Source organism: Rhinolophus sinicus, linkage group LG17 (assembly GCF_036562045.2).
Source record: "Rhinolophus sinicus isolate RSC01 linkage group LG17, ASM3656204v1, whole genome shotgun sequence".
Classification (NCBI taxonomy): domain Eukaryota; kingdom Metazoa; phylum Chordata; class Mammalia; order Chiroptera; family Rhinolophidae; genus Rhinolophus; species Rhinolophus sinicus.
Genome location: NC_133766.1, coordinates 22,067,698 through 22,085,774, shown reverse-complemented (window position 1 = coordinate 22,085,774; position 18,077 = coordinate 22,067,698). Strand labels below are relative to the sequence as shown.

The following is an 18,077-nucleotide window of genomic DNA, read 5'->3' as shown; positions in this document are numbered from 1 at the left end:
GCTTGGAGAAAAAGACACAATCTGATTGGAAATGACTGGTGCTTCAAGCACGTGATGCCTGTGGCCGAGGAGTGTTTCTTCCTGCACTGGGAGGGAGTGGTGGTGATGCTTCCCCAGCCACGTTTCCTTAAGTATAATTAAAACACACATGCACACCAAAGAAATTCCTGACGCCATACAGGGAATACTTAATTGTGTAGCTAAAGCCTTCCAGGGCCCCTTCTCCCGCTGGGCCAGGCCTTTGTGTCCTTCTGCAGGGTTGCCCCATCCTGTTTCAGAGGTGAAATTGATTTCCTGTGTTGAAATCAGATGTCACTTGCTTATTCACTGCATTGTTTTTTCTTTTTTCTTGTTTTTTAATTCATGAGAAGACAGGCAGTGGTAACATGCATCCCAGGCATTTGAGATCAGAGAATTCCATGTTCTTGATCCAAAAGTCTAGGTGTGGCCATTTTGTCATGGCAACTGTTAAGCAAGTAAATAGGGTAGAGGACTCATCAGACTTGTCTCCAGTGACGCGCAATTTGTTTGGAATTTCTACTCTATGACTCTCCTGCTCTGAAGCCACGTAGATAGAGAGTACCCTTTGGTTTCGCTCCCAAGTTTTCATTTCTTTCAAATGAAGTTAAGGCTTTTTAAAAATAGAAGCATGTTGGTGTGGACCATTTTCAGACTGGATGAGTTTCCTGAAGCCCCTTGTTAATGTTTTGCTTCTGTTCTTTATTTTTAGAGCATCTTCTAGGTACTAAGAAGAGCTATTATTACTCCTCTCTCCTGCAAAGAATTCACTAAGATAGACAATGATACACGTAGTCATTACATGAATCCTTTTATTTTCCTGCAAGCGGCTTGGCTCTCTGCTGCTTGCTGTTTCTGGGGAGGAGTAGGTTGGATAACCAGAAAACCCCAAACTAACTCAAACCCAGCGCCCCAATTTTGCAGTGGGACCCAAAGCAGCAGAGGAAGAACAGTGTCTGGGGATCTGTTAGTGTTACTTAGAGTCCTCGATCTCCTAATAATGCTCAGATTTAAAACAATAATAATAATAATAAGTGAAAGGGTATAATTTATGTTAAGTGGCACTTGCTGCTCTGGTCTGAAGAGGGCTGAGCTGGCTGGTACCTCACACAGCCGTCCAGACAATCCACCCATGGCCAGTGCTTTACTGTATGTTAGGCCACAGACAGCGCAGATCACAAAATCTTCCCCCTGGTGTGCAAACTGAGAATTGGCTGAGCGTGGTGTTCCCTGCCTTTAGGTGAATTGCCACACACATGCTCTGTCCAAGGCCAAAATAAAATTTGATATTTTCCTGTTAGGCAATGGGGAAGAAAAAGAGGAGAGGACACTGGAAAGTTCCAGAGAAGACAATGAGTCTCTGGCACAGTGATTCTCAAGCAGGGTGACTTTTTCCCCAAAGGGACATTAGACAATGTCTGCAGACATGTTTGGTTGTCACAATTGTGGTGGGAGTGCTAGAGAGCAGAATGCGACTAAAATCCTGAATTGCACATGGCAGCCCCTCCCTACCCCCAACAAAGAATTATCTGGCCTAAAATGTCAATTGTACCAAGATTGCAAAACTCTGATGTAGTAACTAGGTCTCCTGGATTCGGCACCCCAGACTCTACTGGGTCCACCACTAGCTGTGTGATCTTGGGGGTTGTGTCTAACCTCCGTGACCCAGGTCTCCACACTCTCCGTGTACTGGTATCTCCATATCCTGGGGGGTACGGGCACTGGAGGAATCATACTTCCTGAAATATCAGACTACAATTAAGGTCAAATGAGTTTGCAGATTCTATAAGCCATTAGAAAGTTCAGAGAATAGAATTGTGGGTTGTTTCTTCTGGAGGGTGAGAAAAGCATAGGACTGCTCTGAATAAAGCACCACGGCATTAGGTGACCAACTACTGTGGTTTGCCTAGGACTGAAGGGCTACCTGGGACGTGAGAATGTCAGTGTTGACCCAGGAAAGCCCTGGGTAAACCAGGCCCATTGGTCACCCTACATGGGACAGTGGTTTCACCAAGTGGGAACTTGGGACCATTGTATGCGGGCTTTGGGAAGCTACTTGCTCCATAATCTCTCCCCCTCTCCCTCCCTGTACCAAGGGAGGGCTTCTTATAAGGACCTTTCCCCTCACTTGCTCTTCAGGAAGGCGTGCAGGTGTCTCATTTCAGTGACGCTGTAGGCAACAAAAGTGATTTTGGGGCCTGGGATAAGGGAAATCAAGGTTATAAGGAGACACCAGATTCGTGCTCCTCTTACCTTGCATGTGCCCCTAATGGCATGAATACTCTTTGGGAGATGGATTACCCAAGGGTTGATCATGTAAGTGCTTTTGAACCTTGATAATCCAATGGGCAGTGCCCAGGTGTTCCCAAGTGCAGATGCCTTTGGGTAAGAGGCCCAGACTCCCACCACAAGTGGCCAGCTGCCCCTCTGTGCCTTCCTCTTTGCTGTCTGAAGGGACTTGGATTTCCCTGACTTGGCTTCTGTGCCAGGGGCCGCTTCCCACAGCTGCTACTCAGAGAACAATCCCAGCGTGCATTCTCCTCCATGTGTTTTTTTGCCCCATAACGAGCAGTAGGCCATGGCTTAAGTGGTTTTTATTTTACAACTGATGATCCAGGAATGTCTTTGAAGTTGTATCACACTACTTCCCAAGGAACTGTGGAATTCTCTGCCTCAGTTGTACTCAGAGGCTGTATCTGGAAAATCCAGGCAAGCCCCCTATACACACATACACACACCAGGAAGGATTGTATGTGGTGGCATTGAAGCCCCATGGATTGGCTAAGTAAGAAGAGTCAAGGAAGCCCTAGAATTGAGAGAGAAAGAAGCGGTGTCGGAGCACGGGGGCCGTTGGTGCCCCTGAGGTTTCATGCTTCTGTACTCCCCCTGAGTATAGTCCCCTGGATTTGGTGTAGCAGCTGTCTGCAGGCAGAGCCACTTCAGACTGGTATTTAGCACCTGCTGTCTTGCAACAGTGTCAGTTAATAGTCCCCCAGCTCTGCTTACCTGTGTCTCCAGCACTAGGTCCTAGGGATACAAAGACAAGTAAGAGATGTCCCTGAACGCAAGGCATTTAGTTTTTAATAGCAGATGCAGAAAAATAAAGCAGCAAGTAAAATACATGTCTGCACAGAGGACGGCCATGATGCCAGGCTCCCTGGAGAGATTCTTGCGTTGAATCTTAATTGCCAAGAGCTTGTTTACTGTTCTCTAAGTGTTCCTTTTTCTGTTGTATCCTGTTCTTGTCTCATGATGCATGCCTTCTCATTTCTCGTTGATCTTTCTAGAGATATTATTGATGGATTGTTTTTGAAATTTTCTTTCTGTATACTTTGTTTCCTCTAAATTGCTTGTTTGGTCCTTGGTCTTTCATGTTAGATATTTTCCTTAAAAGCCTGATAATCTTAGGGCCTGCTTATATTTTAAAGTGAGGCACTGAAAAGCTGACTGGAAGTTCTGTGTCAACCGTGGCCTTTACTGTAGGGTGATCTGACTGGACTATGTTCTTGGGAAGCCTTGATAACAGTTTTTCTAGGTCTTGTATCTTGCATAGTCAGATTCCTCAGACAAGGCACTTCTGATCTCCCTCCTGTGTCTGGGGGCCGAGTTGTGAAGAGGCCTGGGCCATCTCAACATGCATTATATTATTTTCAGTTGCTCCTCCGGGTTTAAGTTCAGTATCACCATCCTCAGCTCAGCCGGTGTCCCCAGTCCACAGACCCTCCCTCAGAGTATAAACCGCTGATCTTCCACTGCGGAGCGGGAGGGATGGGATCTGGGAGTCTGATGTTTTCTCAGGTTTTCAATGATTTCAGTCTCAGGTTTTCAGTGATTTCTCTGGTTTTCAGCCCCACCTTCATCCCACTGCCACCAATTCCTCTTAGGGGTTCTGTGACATAAGTCTTGTTGCTTCCTGGCTCTCCCTACTTCTGATTTAGCGTTCAGTAAGTCGGTTACTACTTGCCTCTGGCTTTTCATCTTCCACTTTTATTCTTTCTGTTTTCCTCAATTTATACCTAAAAATAATAATAATGAAAACTCTTTTTCATTGTTTTAGTGTGGCTTAGGGAAGGAGCAGAGCTAAAGACATGAATTCAATAGTTAGTTTTTCCAAGTAAAGTTAATTGTCTTCGTAATTCTCTTCTAAATTTAGATTTCTGAGTTTTTCCCCTAGTTTGTATTTGCCTCACTATGTATATTTCTCCAAGTCCTATTTCTCCAATTGTTTTGACATCACTTATGCAAGCTTCAGCCTTTGGTTACCTCAGTTTTCCCTTGAGTTGGAGGACATAGGTTTCACTTCTGTGTTTCCACAGAGAGATTCAGTGTCATTAAGTCATTTGGGCAACAACATTGATTATAAAACTACCACTGTCTACATGACATGTTTCCCAACTGTGGAGAAGAGAAGAAAACACAAAAGAAGTGGTGCTTACCTTAGGAATTTATAGTTTCTTAGATAAGGTAGTGTTTTACTCTTTTGAAGAGAGTTCTTTAAGTTCTTTAGGGGACAGGAGCAACATAAGTTGTTGATTCGTGTTATGTCATGTGTTTTCTGGTTGGCACTATTTTTTTCTAGCTCTTTTTTGTCTCTTGTGCTTATCATAGTGTTTCCTATCTATTGAGTATGCATCTTCATGAAATAGAAAATCACTTTCTTAAAAAATCATTCACTTTTATGACTGTTCACGCGAGCTTTTGAGTCTCGTGGTCACGTTCAGGTGAAAGGAGAGGAAAAGGAGCCCCCTGCCTGCCCTCCTTCAGCCAGGCAGCCCGGTGCCTCTTTCTGGCACCCTAGGCAACCTGGAAACCTGGAGACCATTGGAATTACCTAGAAAGGTTTCAGTGCTGTCTATGATAAATATCAATTCTCCTGGATAGAGAATATACAGAGTAGCTCTCCTACTTGTGGGAAATGGTGTCAGGCTCAGAATAAGGTGAAGCTGATTTTACACATCCTGTATCCAAAATGAGACATTATTTAAACTCCAGTGTACTTGGATTTTGTCAGTGTCCCAGTATTGTTTACTCCTTCCTCCACCTCCAGCTGATCTGAAGGAATTATACTCACAGAGGCCCTCTAACTCTGGACTTGTCCACCCTGGCACCATGGACATTGTGGGCCAGATAATGCTTTGCTGTGGGAACTACCCTGGCGTAAGGTGTTTAGCAGCATCCCTCGCCTCTGTCTACAACATGCCAGTAGCAAGCTCCAAGTGTGACAATTAAAAATGTCTCCAGACATTACCAAATGTCCCCTGGGGGCCAAATTAACCCCCAGTTGACAGCACTGATCTAACTTTAGTTCATAAATGAAACCAGTTTCTCTTTTCAAGCTTCTCTTGTCTAAACTTAACCTTTCTTCACAACGAATCCAGTTCTGGTCCCACGTAGAGGAGAAACACCAGTGCTTAGTGGCTAAGAATGTGGGGTTTGTGGTCAGACAGACTTGGGTTTGAATCCCGATTGTGCCATTTGCCAGCTGTGTGACCTTGGGTGTGAGTTAATCTCTTTGAGTCTCAGTTTCCTCATCTGTAAAAGTGGAAATGGTAACACATCTTTCGTTGAGTTATTGTGAGGATTAAACGAGGTTATGTACGTAAAGCCCCCGACACACAGCATGTGCTGAGTGGTAGGGATTATTATTTATGTTAATACCCTTGCTCTCTTCTGTTGTTCAGCCTCCACCTCCGCCCCCCACACACACACCCCAGCTCCTACACTCTCTAATTCTCCATCTCAGAGAAATCTCATGGCATCAGAGTGTCAGCACTCTTGAACTTCAGCTTGCTTGGTTTGTTGTCAAGCATTTTTAACTCGCACATAGAAGTTAGAGGCTCCCTGTGTGGAAACGGAAAACTCTAGCGGGGAAGAGCAGGCACCTTGTGCCTGGAAGTAGTATGTTTGGGAGGGTTGGAAACAAACCCAAGTTCCAGGCTTCCCTGCCTCTTAAGAAAAGGGATTGGACTCCCACAGAGTTACTTTGATAAAAAATTAGAAACTTGCATCCCTCTCTTTTTATACTACTTCCTTCCTGCAGCAACGCCAGCTTCACTTCCTGGGGGTTTTATTCCTTCTCAGGTTCTTCCTCGAATTAGTGTGCAGGTTTGTAGTCTTCACAGGGTTGTCTTCTAGACCACAGGGTTGCTGCAAGGATGAAATGAGAAAATGTGTACGTAGCACTTGGTACAAAGCTGGGAATATAGTAAGTGCTCGGGAAATGAGAGCTGCCATTATTCCTGCTGCTGCTTTTCTAGTTGCTGTGAGAGAGCAGCGTTGATCTGGAGTAAGCAGACCAGGCACAGCCCCAGGACGGTAGGCCACTAGAAAGAGCTTTTGGAGGCTTTTCCTCTTCCCCGTTCTATATCGGAAAGGTCCACAGAGTGTACGTTACCCTGCAGGCTGTGCTGCCCTCTTCAGGGTTCCTAACCAGGCGTTTCCCTGGGGTCTGAGTGGTGGTGGTGCTCGCTGTCTGCTTGGTATTGGAAGATGACTAAGCGATAGAAATTACTTGGCCAATATAAAAGAGTAATGATTACAAATGTTAATAAATAAAAGTAAATCATACATGATAGAAGACATGAAGTCATTTTAATAATAAGACATGTTGGCTCCGTTCAAATCCTGCTTTCCTGTGCTTTGGAGTGGTCTTTAATATGTAATAGGGTATATGATGCTAGAGACCCTCCAAACACTTCCACATTTTCCCCTTCAGGGTATGAGGCTATTGCTTCATGGGAAGGAGGCCCAGCTGAGTGTTAGTCTGCAAAGCAGCGAAATGAGCCATCGGCTTGACCTCTGGGCTGGGGTGGGGGCTGTCTTGCAGGTCATGAAGACATACCACATGTACAACGCGGACAGCATCAGCGCTCAGAGCAAGCTGAAGGAGGCGGAGAAGCAGGAGGAGAAGCAAATCGGCAAATCGGTGAAGCAGGAGGACCGGCAGACCCCTCGCTCCCCAGACTCCTCGTCCAACGTCCGCATTGAGGAGAAGCACGTCCGGAGGAGCTCAGTGAAGAAGATTGAGAAGATGAAGGAGAAGGTACGTGCTTCGGCATTGGTAACGGCTGGAGAGGAACATTCTGGAAGTCGGGACTGATAGGAATTTCCCAGTAGGTGCTGTGAAGAGCAGGAAGCTCTGGCTTCCTCTAGTCCCTAATGGCAAAAAGTGAGTCCTTGCTATCTGTCCTGGAAGGAATCCGAGGTATTGGAAGAAGTTGGGCCTGTGGGCTCCCAGCTTTTCACCTGTAGCAGATAAATAAGGAACAGCAGTGATCTTTCCTAAGCCTGGGAGGGGACTATCGACCCAGGGTTTGGCTTCATGTGTCAGGTACTCAGGGGCAGAGGTAGTGACACTCCCATCAGGGTGGCCGTGCAAGGATGAAGAATGGTGTTTGCAGATAGAACCAAAATGGGCCACGTATCTAAAGTAGGGAGCCTCATTAACCTGTCCTGGATTGATGTACATTATGCCCTTGAGTCTCATTAACCAGAATTAGAACCCAATTTAAGGCAGACACGCATAGGGAGTAGCAGCACAATTATGGTTCTCGAATGTACTGTACTTTCATGTTTTAGAGAACAATCTCCCCTTTTAAAAAAAGTAAAATTGAACTTTTGTTCCCTTTCCAGCGCCAAGCCAAGTACACAGAGAATAAGCTGAAGGCCATTAAAGCCCGGAATGAGTACTTACTGGCTTTGGAGGCAACCAATGCGTCTGTCTTCAAGTACTACATCCACGACCTGTCTGACCTTATTGATGTAAGTGCTTGAAGCGGGGGTTCTGGGTGCCTCCTGCCTGGTTGCAGAGGTCTGGCCCGGCGTCCCCAGTTCTGTTACTCAGGCATCTCAGAGCACTGTGAGAACAGTTATGAAAGAAGTAGCCATGACTCATCAGGGGCTTGCCATGTACCAGGTGCCAGGAGAAGCACTTTACACTTTATCTCCTTCAGTCCTCACTAGAATCCTGAAAGGGAACCATTAAAATTCAGAGAGTTCAGATGACTTACCCAGAGTCAGCGAATAAGTGACAGAGGCACAATTTGTACCTCCCATGCTTGTAGCCAACCCATGCTTGTGCCACTGTGTGATTACCAACCCATGCTCGTAGCCACTGTGCACTTCTGTCTCCCAGGAAATACTCCCTTAGATCAGCTACATGCACGTGGAGGTGAATGGCAGAGCTCACGAATTAGAATGGCTTACCTTTCGTTTCTATAACACTTCATGTGTCCCAGTATTGTCTCATTGTCATATCACCCTTTGGGATCAGTATGACGATTTTCAATTTGTAGATGAGGAATCCAGGGGTCAATAGGGTTACCTGCCCAAAGTTACACTGCAAATTAGGGTGCTGGTCAGGAAGGTAACCAGATGCCGCCGACACGTGGCCTGTACTTTTTACATGGCATGAAGATGATGAGAGAAACAGGACAGTAGGCACATGTGTTTTGCATGGGGCAGGAACAAGGGATAAGTTTTTTTCACCTTGGCCTTATGGGTCAGCTTTCGCCTTGTTTCTCCTGCTGCTTCCCCTCAACCTTTATACGTAGTTAGTCCTCCAATCCCTCCCACCTGCAGACTCCATCTGGCACGGCTCCTGAGCCAGTCCTGAGTGAAGCTGCATGGGTGCACCTTTTCTCACCTCTCCCTCCTGTCATCAGAGCGAGGGGCCTGGAGCCACCTGACTTAGCACCAGCATCCCAGTTTCCAGGGTTTCAGGCAGATCCTGGCTAGTCTCCTGTCTGAGGCCTGACGTTTGCCTCTGGCTGCCAGCAGGCAGCAGCTGGGTTTTGCAAGCCTCTGGCCAGACCTCACATACTTGCCTGCTTGCCTTGGTTTCTCCACAAACAAACTTGCCATCCTTCACAGAATCACGCGGGGTTCTGGTCTAAGGTCCACTGTTACATAACTAGCTGCGTAATCTGGGGCTTGTCCGTGAGCTGTTTTGGAACTCTTATTTTGTCTCTCCCTTTGCCCTCCCCCCTCTGGCAAACTGAAGAATTGGACTAGATCATTGGTACTTAAATCTGGCCTCACATCAGAGATGCTTGGGGAACTTTTCTAAAATACAGAGCCCTGTCTCCCTCCCGCCAGGGATTTTTGGTTCAGTAGGTTTCAGCCTCTTAATGCCCTGGCTGTCATTGTCTCACTGGGTAAGTGGAGCCCTGAGCCCTGTTCAGGTGCCTCTTTGTTCTCCCTGCTTGTTGATGTCAATCTGAACACTGTCCTTCAATGAAGGTCAGAGCCCTAAACAGGATCCTTTCTCCTCCTCAGGGGAAGGGCTCCTCACTGGGAGAAAGGCCTGTTGTCAGCATGAGGAAGAGAATCACTTCTTTCTTATGCTCAGTGTCTGCTATTTATCTCACATTTGGTTAAAAAAAGAAAAATCAGACTGTAGTCCACCACAATCTGCTACTGGTTTGTCCTTTTCTCTTTCTGTCGTCCCCAGGGCAATTGTGTTAGTCACAACCTTTGCAATCCATAGATGAGATGTGAGTAGATGTTTTAATTAAATCAGTCTAAGAAGCAAGCTATGTTGCACCTTATTCTCAAAAAAAAAAAAAAAAAAAAAAGGTATGTCCAGAGCCTGTCTTCACAGGATGCCAGGGGAAGTGTCATGAAAAAGAAGCCTGCCAGCCTCAGCCAAAGCCTGGGTCTAGGTCGCTGCGAGCAGGTCGAGGCCACACGGGTAGTAAAATTGCTCTTGTTTTATTTTGTTTGTTGTTTGTTTTGTTTTTGTTTTTCTGAGATGAAGTCAGATTAATTACCCCTTTAAAAAAGGCTGATAACATTATTCTGCTTCGTAAATGTTCAGTAAATAGTTATTTGGGACATTCAGTATGTGCTCAGCATCACTGGTACAAAAGGAATAAAACAATTTCTGCCCTAGAGGTATTCCTAGACATTCAAACAGATCATCTCTGTGTCACTGGCTAGCTGCAGCGATAGAGGAAAGCCCAGGGCGCCTGGGACGGTGTCCTGATCCATTAGGGAGTCATGAACTCACTTCCATGGGGTTGACTTGGTTTTTTTAATAAATAAACTAGAATAGAATCAACCAGACTAGAATAGAATAGGAAAGAAAATATCAGGGTACATCACACTAGTAAGGTTAAGTTTTATTTGGTGAAACTTATATTAGCACCCATGGGCTTCTGTACACATATGTGCATGCGTGCGTGTGTGAGACAATGTAAGATGTATTTCTTACTGTGAGTTGGAGGTCAAGAAAACTTTGAGAGTCACCGCCCTACTAACAGGAAGGTCTCTTCTGTAAGCTCGATGAGGTCAGGAACCAAGGCTTCTCCTTACCTTCATGCACACATGCATAATGCATACACACAGTGCTCACTAAAGAGCCGAGTACATCGTGTGTTCATTGAAGGAAGAAAACAATGGAAGGAGGAGGAAGAAGATTTCCTAATCCAACATTTTTTTCCTTTTTGTGCCTGTTAATACTGTTATGAGATCGAATTTACGTATAACTGAACTGAAGTGTGACAGTTTCAAGAGTTGTGATAAATTCATACAGCCTTATAACCTCTATCTCTAGCAAGATATTTCCATCACCTCAAAAAGTTCGCCTTTTCTCTTCCCAGCCAGTTCCCCTCTGCAAGGCAATCGCGGTTCTGAGTTCGTTCACCATAAATTAGTTTTGCCTGCTGTAGACCTTCACATGCGTTTTCTATATCTGGCTTCTTTTGCCCAGCATGTTTTTTGAGCTCCATCTACGTTACTGCGTGTATCAGTAGTTTTTTTCCTTTTTCTTGCTGCTCTATGCAATAAAAATGGCCAAAAGGATGCTTTGGCAATAAACCAGCAGCGTAGGAGTGAGTGGTAAGCCTGGGTACCTTGGCACTCTGATCTTGACCGGATCCAGAAGTTGCTTTAAGACATGGGATGAATCTTGTGCCAGTCTATGCCATCTGTGTGATGCCCCCTGCTTAGCAGGTTGAAGCTCAGTGTGTGTTGAAGGCACTGAGGACGAGAGAAGAAGTGATTTTTGTTGAGGCCGTGTACGAGGACTAGCCTTTGCCTTCTTTTAATAATATAGTGTAAGATTTAAACTCGGACTGTAGGAATCCACGTAAGGCCTCTGACACACACCAGGAAAACCTGAGTTCAGGCCAGAAAGACATTCTGAGCTGACTCGCTGGCTTCTAAGAACTGGAGGCTCGTTGGCATGTGCTGCCCCTCCCCCGTTCTCCTGTGGCTCTCAGCCCAGGAGCAGAGGATGAGTGAAGGGCAGGGCACTGTGCTCATGCACAGCTGGGGCGTTGTGTAGGCTCCGTCCATGGTGGAGACTCTGACACCATGTGTGCCCAAGTCACACACGAGAGGACTTAACTTTCTCAATAGGAAATTTTATAAAAGGGCAGTCACTTTTCTCATCTGTGTGAACTTGAAGTGGGTGTTATGAAACACCATGTTTCTTTTCTAGGCCTTCTCTAGAGTCTCGGGGTGAATCAGCTGGTAAAGGGTTAATGAGCTGTCAGTTCGTCATCACACATCTGGATGGGCTATCATTAAATTCTTATAAAAATTTTATTTCCCCTGGGAGAGTTTTCATCAAACATTCATATAACCCAGGAATGGCCAAGGGAGCCCGGTGTGGCCAGAGAACTCATCAGACGCCGTGGAAAGCATACTTTGTCCCCATCGTGAGCAAAATGAGGTGCTGCCTCGATTCACTGGGATTCTGCTGGGAGTAGGGATGAAATATTCAAATCTCATTTACCTAACCTTGCCAGAAATTGATTCTTTGCTAAAGCCTCAGTTTCCAGCTATCGCTTGCAGGTGTGTGGATAGCTAAGGCTCTGAAAAACCTATTCTGAATCTCCTTGGTTGGTTGGAGGCATAGAGAAGCCAGAAGGCACGTCGTGAGTCAGACACCACTCATTGGCACAGAGAAGCGCTAGAACAGTTATTTAATAGAGGCAGTGGACCGGCCCAAGAAAGCTCCCTGCCTTCTGTAGCCGTACAGAGTGAGCAATACAAAGGCTTCAATACTACATCTGCTCACTTGACTTAGATCAGTATTCAGCCTAAGAAGGTTATTTCCTCAGAGCCTGGAATCTGCACTCCTGGCTTCATTCAATCTACTGATGTTTATTAAATGCCTACCATGAGCAAGGCCTAATGGTGAGAGATTCAAAAATAGAGTAAGACACCTGCCAAGCCCTCTTTGAAGCTTGCCTTCTGGTGGCGTGGGGGGGGGGGGTGGTGATACAAAATGGCAAGTCACAGAATGAGGGAGTGTATTCTGTGTCATGTGAGGGCTGCCGATGAGTGTGGTTCTGAGTGGAGGCCAAGGTTAATACGTGCCAGGGTTGCAGGGCTGGCCTCCTTCTCAGAGGCTGGGAATTTGATTTCGATCTTGAAGATTGGGTCCAATACCAACAGGTGAGAGGAGTAGGAAACATTTCAGGAAGAGAAAATGCTGAGAGCTGAAGAGCAGAGGTAGTGGCTTTGGGGATATTGATGATTGGTGTTTAAGTGTCTGCACGGTGCCAGACTCATACTTGCCTGTCATTGGCTTCACAGCAACGTACAAACCTGTTTGAGGCTCAGAGAGGTTAAGTAGCTTGCCCATACTCACACAGCTGATTTGAGGCCTATGGTTTTCCAATACTCTACCCTAACCAAAGAGTATGTCATTGGATTAGAGCAGAAGGGTCTGAAAAATAAACTAAAGGGAGATGATATTAGATGGTCAGACTGAAGAGACTACAATTTGTTCTGGCTGTTAACCTTCCTTACTCAATTTATTTTGCTTCACTGAGCCTCCGCTTTCTCGTCTGGAAAATTACCATAATATTAATACCCATCTCATTGGGGTTATTATGAGGATTAAAATCGAGAATGTACATAAAGCACTTAGCACACTGTCTGGCATAGAGTAAGCACACTCAGTAAATATAAAAGCATTTAAAAATTTTCCAAACTGAGGAAAGTGGACTTTAATTTAGGGGAAAAAAGAGAGCTGTTACAGGTCCCTCGGCAAGGGAGTGGCATAATAACAGCTGTATTTTAGGGCAGTGAAAAAGGCAGCACTGATGCAAGGTGATAAGGGTATGAATTAGGGTACAGGAGAGAAAAGGGGAGTCACCAAAAGTATGTAAACGTTGATGGAGGGCACCCTCCCTCCCCCTAAATTCTCTTTTGTACTAAAAACCACACACACACACTCAGCCCTGTGGGTAGTGTCACTTCTGTTCATTACACTTACAGGCGTAGAGTTCATCATCAGAGTCAAAACAGAGCGAGTCGGGAAGGCGTGGGTTCAAGGGCAGCCTAGTTAGACCAGCAGCGTCTCCCAGAGGAGGAAGGGCCCCTGCACGTGCAGCTCCCCAATCAGCCTCTTTTGTCTAGCTCCCATTTGCTCTTCCTCCCAACTGAATTTATGTCTTTCCATCCTCCGCCTCTAGTTAAGCTGTAACTGCTGTTCTTCCGCTGCAGCCAGGCACCTGCCAGAGACTGTTGGCACTGAACCCAGAGCCCAGCCCGCAAGGCACTCTGTTACTGAGCGCCTTGTCAGATGCTGGGAGGAGGGCGCACATCACATGCCTTTTCTTCTCCAACAGTGGCTGTTCCCAGTGTGATCGTGATGAAGGGGAAAGGCCTGGGGAAGAGTGAATTTGATGCCTGCTTATGGAATGAAATGGCAATCAGCAGATGTTCTTATTCTATCCATGGGTTCTTCTCTGGTGTGTCTCCTCAGGTTCTGGATCTCAAAGCTGCTGAAATGATAGCGGGGATGATGGATGGCCAAGGGAATGGGGATCTCTGGGTCCTTTGGGAGGGATGGGGAAGATAGTCGTAGAGTTACAGAATGTCACTGCTGAAGTGAAGAGGGCCGTAGGGATTATATCTCATCCAAGCATTGTCAGACTTTCTCTAACAGAAGAATTCTTTAAACCAGACCGTACATAAAACCCCAATATAGTAAATATTTAAAAAGAGCAGAGCTGGTTTGGTTGAAGCTGGGATGGGAGGCTCCGAGCCTCCCTAGTTGGGCTGCATTTTCACCCCCTTCTCAAGGGCAGCCTAGGAAGGTTCTGGCACAGAACCATAACCTCTGCTTCACAGCTTGAACACTACTGCCCTGACCAAATCTGTTCATTTTACAGTCGAGGAAACAGGTTCATGGATGGGAAGTGGCTTTTCTAAGGCTGCTGGCTTCCCATCCAGTGCTTTTTTTACACTATTGCCTCTTCCATACCTTTTTTCTTTCTTCATTTTACTTTAGAAAAATCAGAATCCTTTACATGAATTTTCCCATTAAGATTTATGTTGAGAAATTTTGGGTCTGATAAATATTTCTGTAGGCCAGGAGCTTTAGTGCAGAAATCCTAGTCTGCAGCTCAGGCCTGTTCTAGAATAGTAGGAGTTGGTGGGGGTGATGCCTGAGACAGTCAGCCCTCCAGTCTCTTCTCCCACCTAGAGTTCTGAGTTTGTTGTGTTAACTGCTCTTGTAGTGCTTCCGGTTTCCAAACCCTGAGTGTAGAAATGGCCTGGCTTGGTTGGTAGGCAGTGACTTAACCACAGTAACCCCTAAGGAAGGGCAGTATTTTGGTTGAATTTTGTTATAATGGTATCCCCAGAGAAACCCAAAAATATAAGAGGTTTCCCTTTAACTCTCCACTCTTTTCATGTTTACCTAATATTGCGTGATTAAATCATTGTATTTTGTTCTAATGAGTCCTCACAGCCCACTAAGTTGTATGTAACCTTTGAACTGGGAGTCGAGAACTGAGAAATCTCACCCAGCTCTTGGAAGTCAGAATATCAGCCTTCTTCCCACTGCACCGATGCACTGACATGGTCAGGCCTGCCCTGGGGGTCACCCTCCCTTTCTGCCACGCCTCGGGGCTGTCCAGGGTTTGCTCATGTGCTGTCTGCTTCCCACAGCAGTGCTGTGACTTAGGCTACCACGCCAGCCTGAACCGGGCTCTACGCACCTTCCTGTCTGCTGAGTTGAATCTGGAGCAGTCAAAGCACGAGGGTCTGGACGCCATCGAGAATGCGGTAGAAAACCTGGACGCCACCAGTGACAAGCAGCGCCTCATGGAGATGTACAACAATGTCTTCTGCCCACCTATGAAGTTTGAGTTCCAGCCCCACATGGGGGACATGGTGAGGCCCTCTTCCCCCCACACACTCCCCAAGGGGCTTCACTACACCGAGGCCACGTTACTCTGGGGAGAACGAGGCCTGGGGCTTCTTGTCAGGTGGGTGAGGCACATTCCACTCGTTCAGTAAACGGCTACTGAGTGTCTGCTGCCCACTAGGCTTGGCCACAGACATTGGGATTAGAGCCCTTGGGGCGCTTGCAGTCGGGTGAGTTGAGAGAGAGTTAGAAATGTACGCAGGGAGGGGCACCCAAAGGGACCACCAGGATCAAAGGAGGTGAAAAACAGCAGGTGTGTTCTAAAAACTACTAACAGTTAGGTATGGTGAAAGGGAAGGAGGGGTCCAAGTGGTGAGACTGGAAGAAGTGAGAGCTGAGATGGAAGCAGACACGAAAGGCTGTCGCTGGGGAGGAAGGGCTAAGCAGGGTAATGAGGTGATCTTTTGTGGTTTGGCAGAGTTCTGAAGGATCTCGGTCTCCTGGGTGTAGAAGGCTCTCACTCTCCTGGGCAATAGAAGGTGTAGTTTTGCTTGGGTCGTGAACCAAAATGAATGAGCACCTGCAGAGAGGACCGGAGCTACACTGTCATGCAGAAGCCTGTGCTGGTTGCCCAGGCAAGAGAGCATGAACGGGGGCCCCTGTTTTGGACTTCGCACCTTCAGTGACTAAAACAAGAAGGGCCTGAATAAACTAAAGTGAAAGGAAAGAGATGCTCCTTGCTTTCCGTTCCTGTGACTCTCCGGTTCCGTTTCTGGTGGTTGTGCATACATCAGAGAGAACCTTATCCCTGTGGGCAGGAGCCGCCATTTAACCTACTGCTTAAATCGGGAGGATGTATAGGCTTATGTAATAGAAAAGCTCAGGATGGAACCTCCAGGTGTGGTTGGATTGAGGAGTGGGAATTTGATCGAGACTCAGTTTTTCTCTTGCTGCCGTGCGTTGGCACTATTCTCAGATAGGCTCTTATCCCTTGGGGGCAAGATGACTATTTTCCAGCCTTGTCTCCTTCTAGGTTGAAATCTAGCAGGAAGGGTATCTGCTTCCCTCTTTAAAGCTCCCACAAAAGTCGCACTGTATCTCCTTGGTTCTGATTGGGTGACCTGCTCATCGCTGAGTCAGTCAATGTGGCTCGGTATCTGCAGGCAGCTGGCGGCTCACGCATAGGTCACACGCTCCATCCCAGACTTGAGGAAAGCCCCATCCAAGTCACATGGCCTGAACTGTGGCTAGGAGGTTCCCCTGCCTGGTTACTCAGGCAGGCCAAAGTAAGCAGCAGGAGGGCTGGATGCTGGGTGACCGAAAACCAACACTGTCCTCTCCACAAGGATCGGTGCTACTATCAGAATTAACGTCCACACCCTCTTTAAGAGCCCTGCCCCAGAATGACAGCGGTTGCAGTGTAACCAGAGGATTTGCTGTCATCAGTAGGCCACTGTGGACAGTGCGACATTTCTGTCTTAAATGCAAAAATGTGGAGATGATTTCTTTCCTCTCCTTTTTGGGGGAAACCAAAGTGTTTATAGTTTGTTTCCACTGCTATGATTTAGGAAATGTCAGCGTCTGAACAGATGAGGAAGTGAGATGGCAGCATGTGCAGTTAGAGTGGGGGAAGGGATGTCACCAAACCCTAGGAAGCCCCAGTCCTCACCTGCCTTGGCTTCTGGTCAAACTTGCTTTCCAAGGCCCTCCTCCAGCTGCCACTGGGATTTCTTCCCAAGAATCAGTAGAACTTGAGGACCAGCTGAGTGGAGTGATACGTTTTCTGGTGTTGACTGAGTTGCCTTCCGAGCCAAACAGCTTGTCTCCATAAAGGGGGAATCCAATGCTGGGTGCTCAGCCTCCCTCCTCGCCCTGTCAGAGCCTCACTTCCATATTCCAGAGCACAGCTGGAACGCATTACCTTGCACCCCGGTAGAGGGCCCGTGCCAAACCGTGCGTCAGCAGCCCTGCTGCTGCTTAAAGGAGCAGGCGTGGAGGTGGCATGTTCCTCCCCACTAGGTCTGGGCTACTTTAAACGTCAATAGCGTACTCTTCTACACAGGCCGTCCCTTTATGTGATATGAGCCAGGCTGAGTGGCTGAGCCAGGCAGGGGCCAGGGCCAGTCCTAGATCTTGCAAAGGTCCCACATTCCAGTCTAGCTTTTATATGAATGGAAAGTAAAAGGAGAGGAGAGGGCACGTCTCTCTTGGTCCCTGCAGCCAGTCTAGCTGCATCAATATGAGTTGTCTGTAGACTGTAGAAACAACATGAGGGAGTTGCCTGGAAGTCTTTGAACTAGAGCCGAAGTTCAGGTGGCACTTTGACCAAAAGCCCTGAATTTGGCCAAGGCCCTGCCCTGACTGGTGTCCCGAAGCACTCAGCACTGAGTTGATGCCAGGCGCTCTGAGAAGTACCGGGAGGAGGTGCTTGGCTCTACTCTTGGTGCCCCCAGAGGCTGGTGGGGCTCTGGATGCTTGACCAGTGACATCAGACAGCCAGAGAGTTTCACTCTTGGCACTTACCCATCCTGGCCACTGAGCTTTCTCCATTGTGTCTGCTTATCCCAGAGCCAGAGTGAAGTCAGCTCTCTTCAGATCTGAGCTGGCTCAGGCCAGCCTCTCAGCCGGGGGAGGAGGTCAAGTTAGTTGGGAGCTTAAAAGCCAGTGGAGGAAAAGGTCAAGTCTCAGCCCCCTCCATTTGAAGAGAGGGTTTGTCTTTTCAAGCATGAGAATGGTTTGTAGGCATGTGGATGTGCCCACTCATTGCTGGGGAAGAAAGAGGCCAGTTCGATCCAGATGTCTCTCTGCAGATGAGAGGCTAAGGGACACATGGCGACAAGGTGACAGGAGCTGCTTCCGTGTGGGTCCTTCCGCCCAACCTGCCAGCCTGCTGTTCCTCATCTGTCATCCTGGGGACTGTGGGTGACCTCATGCCCATACCACAGTC

At 47.1% G+C, this 18,077-nt stretch overlaps 1 protein-coding gene across 6 annotated transcripts in view; it reads left to right on the top strand.

Annotated features, from left to right (window-relative positions):
- The window catches only part of SRGAP2 (SLIT-ROBO Rho GTPase activating protein 2), a 232,774-nt gene that overhangs the window by 159,518 nt on the left and 55,179 nt on the right, over positions 1-18,077 (top strand). For 4 of the 6 annotated variants that reach the window (XM_019752456.2, XM_019752460.2, XM_074322238.1 and 1 more), the window contains exons 6-8: positions 6,845-7,060; positions 7,651-7,779; positions 14,932-15,156. In XM_019752456.2, the coding sequence (XP_019608015.2) occupies positions 6,845-7,060; positions 7,651-7,779; positions 14,932-15,156 (570 nt within the window). The remainder of the gene's footprint in view (positions 1-6,844; positions 7,061-7,650; positions 7,780-14,931; positions 15,157-18,077) is intronic. The other 2 variants (XM_019752457.2, XM_074322240.1) reach the window with 1 other exon arrangement.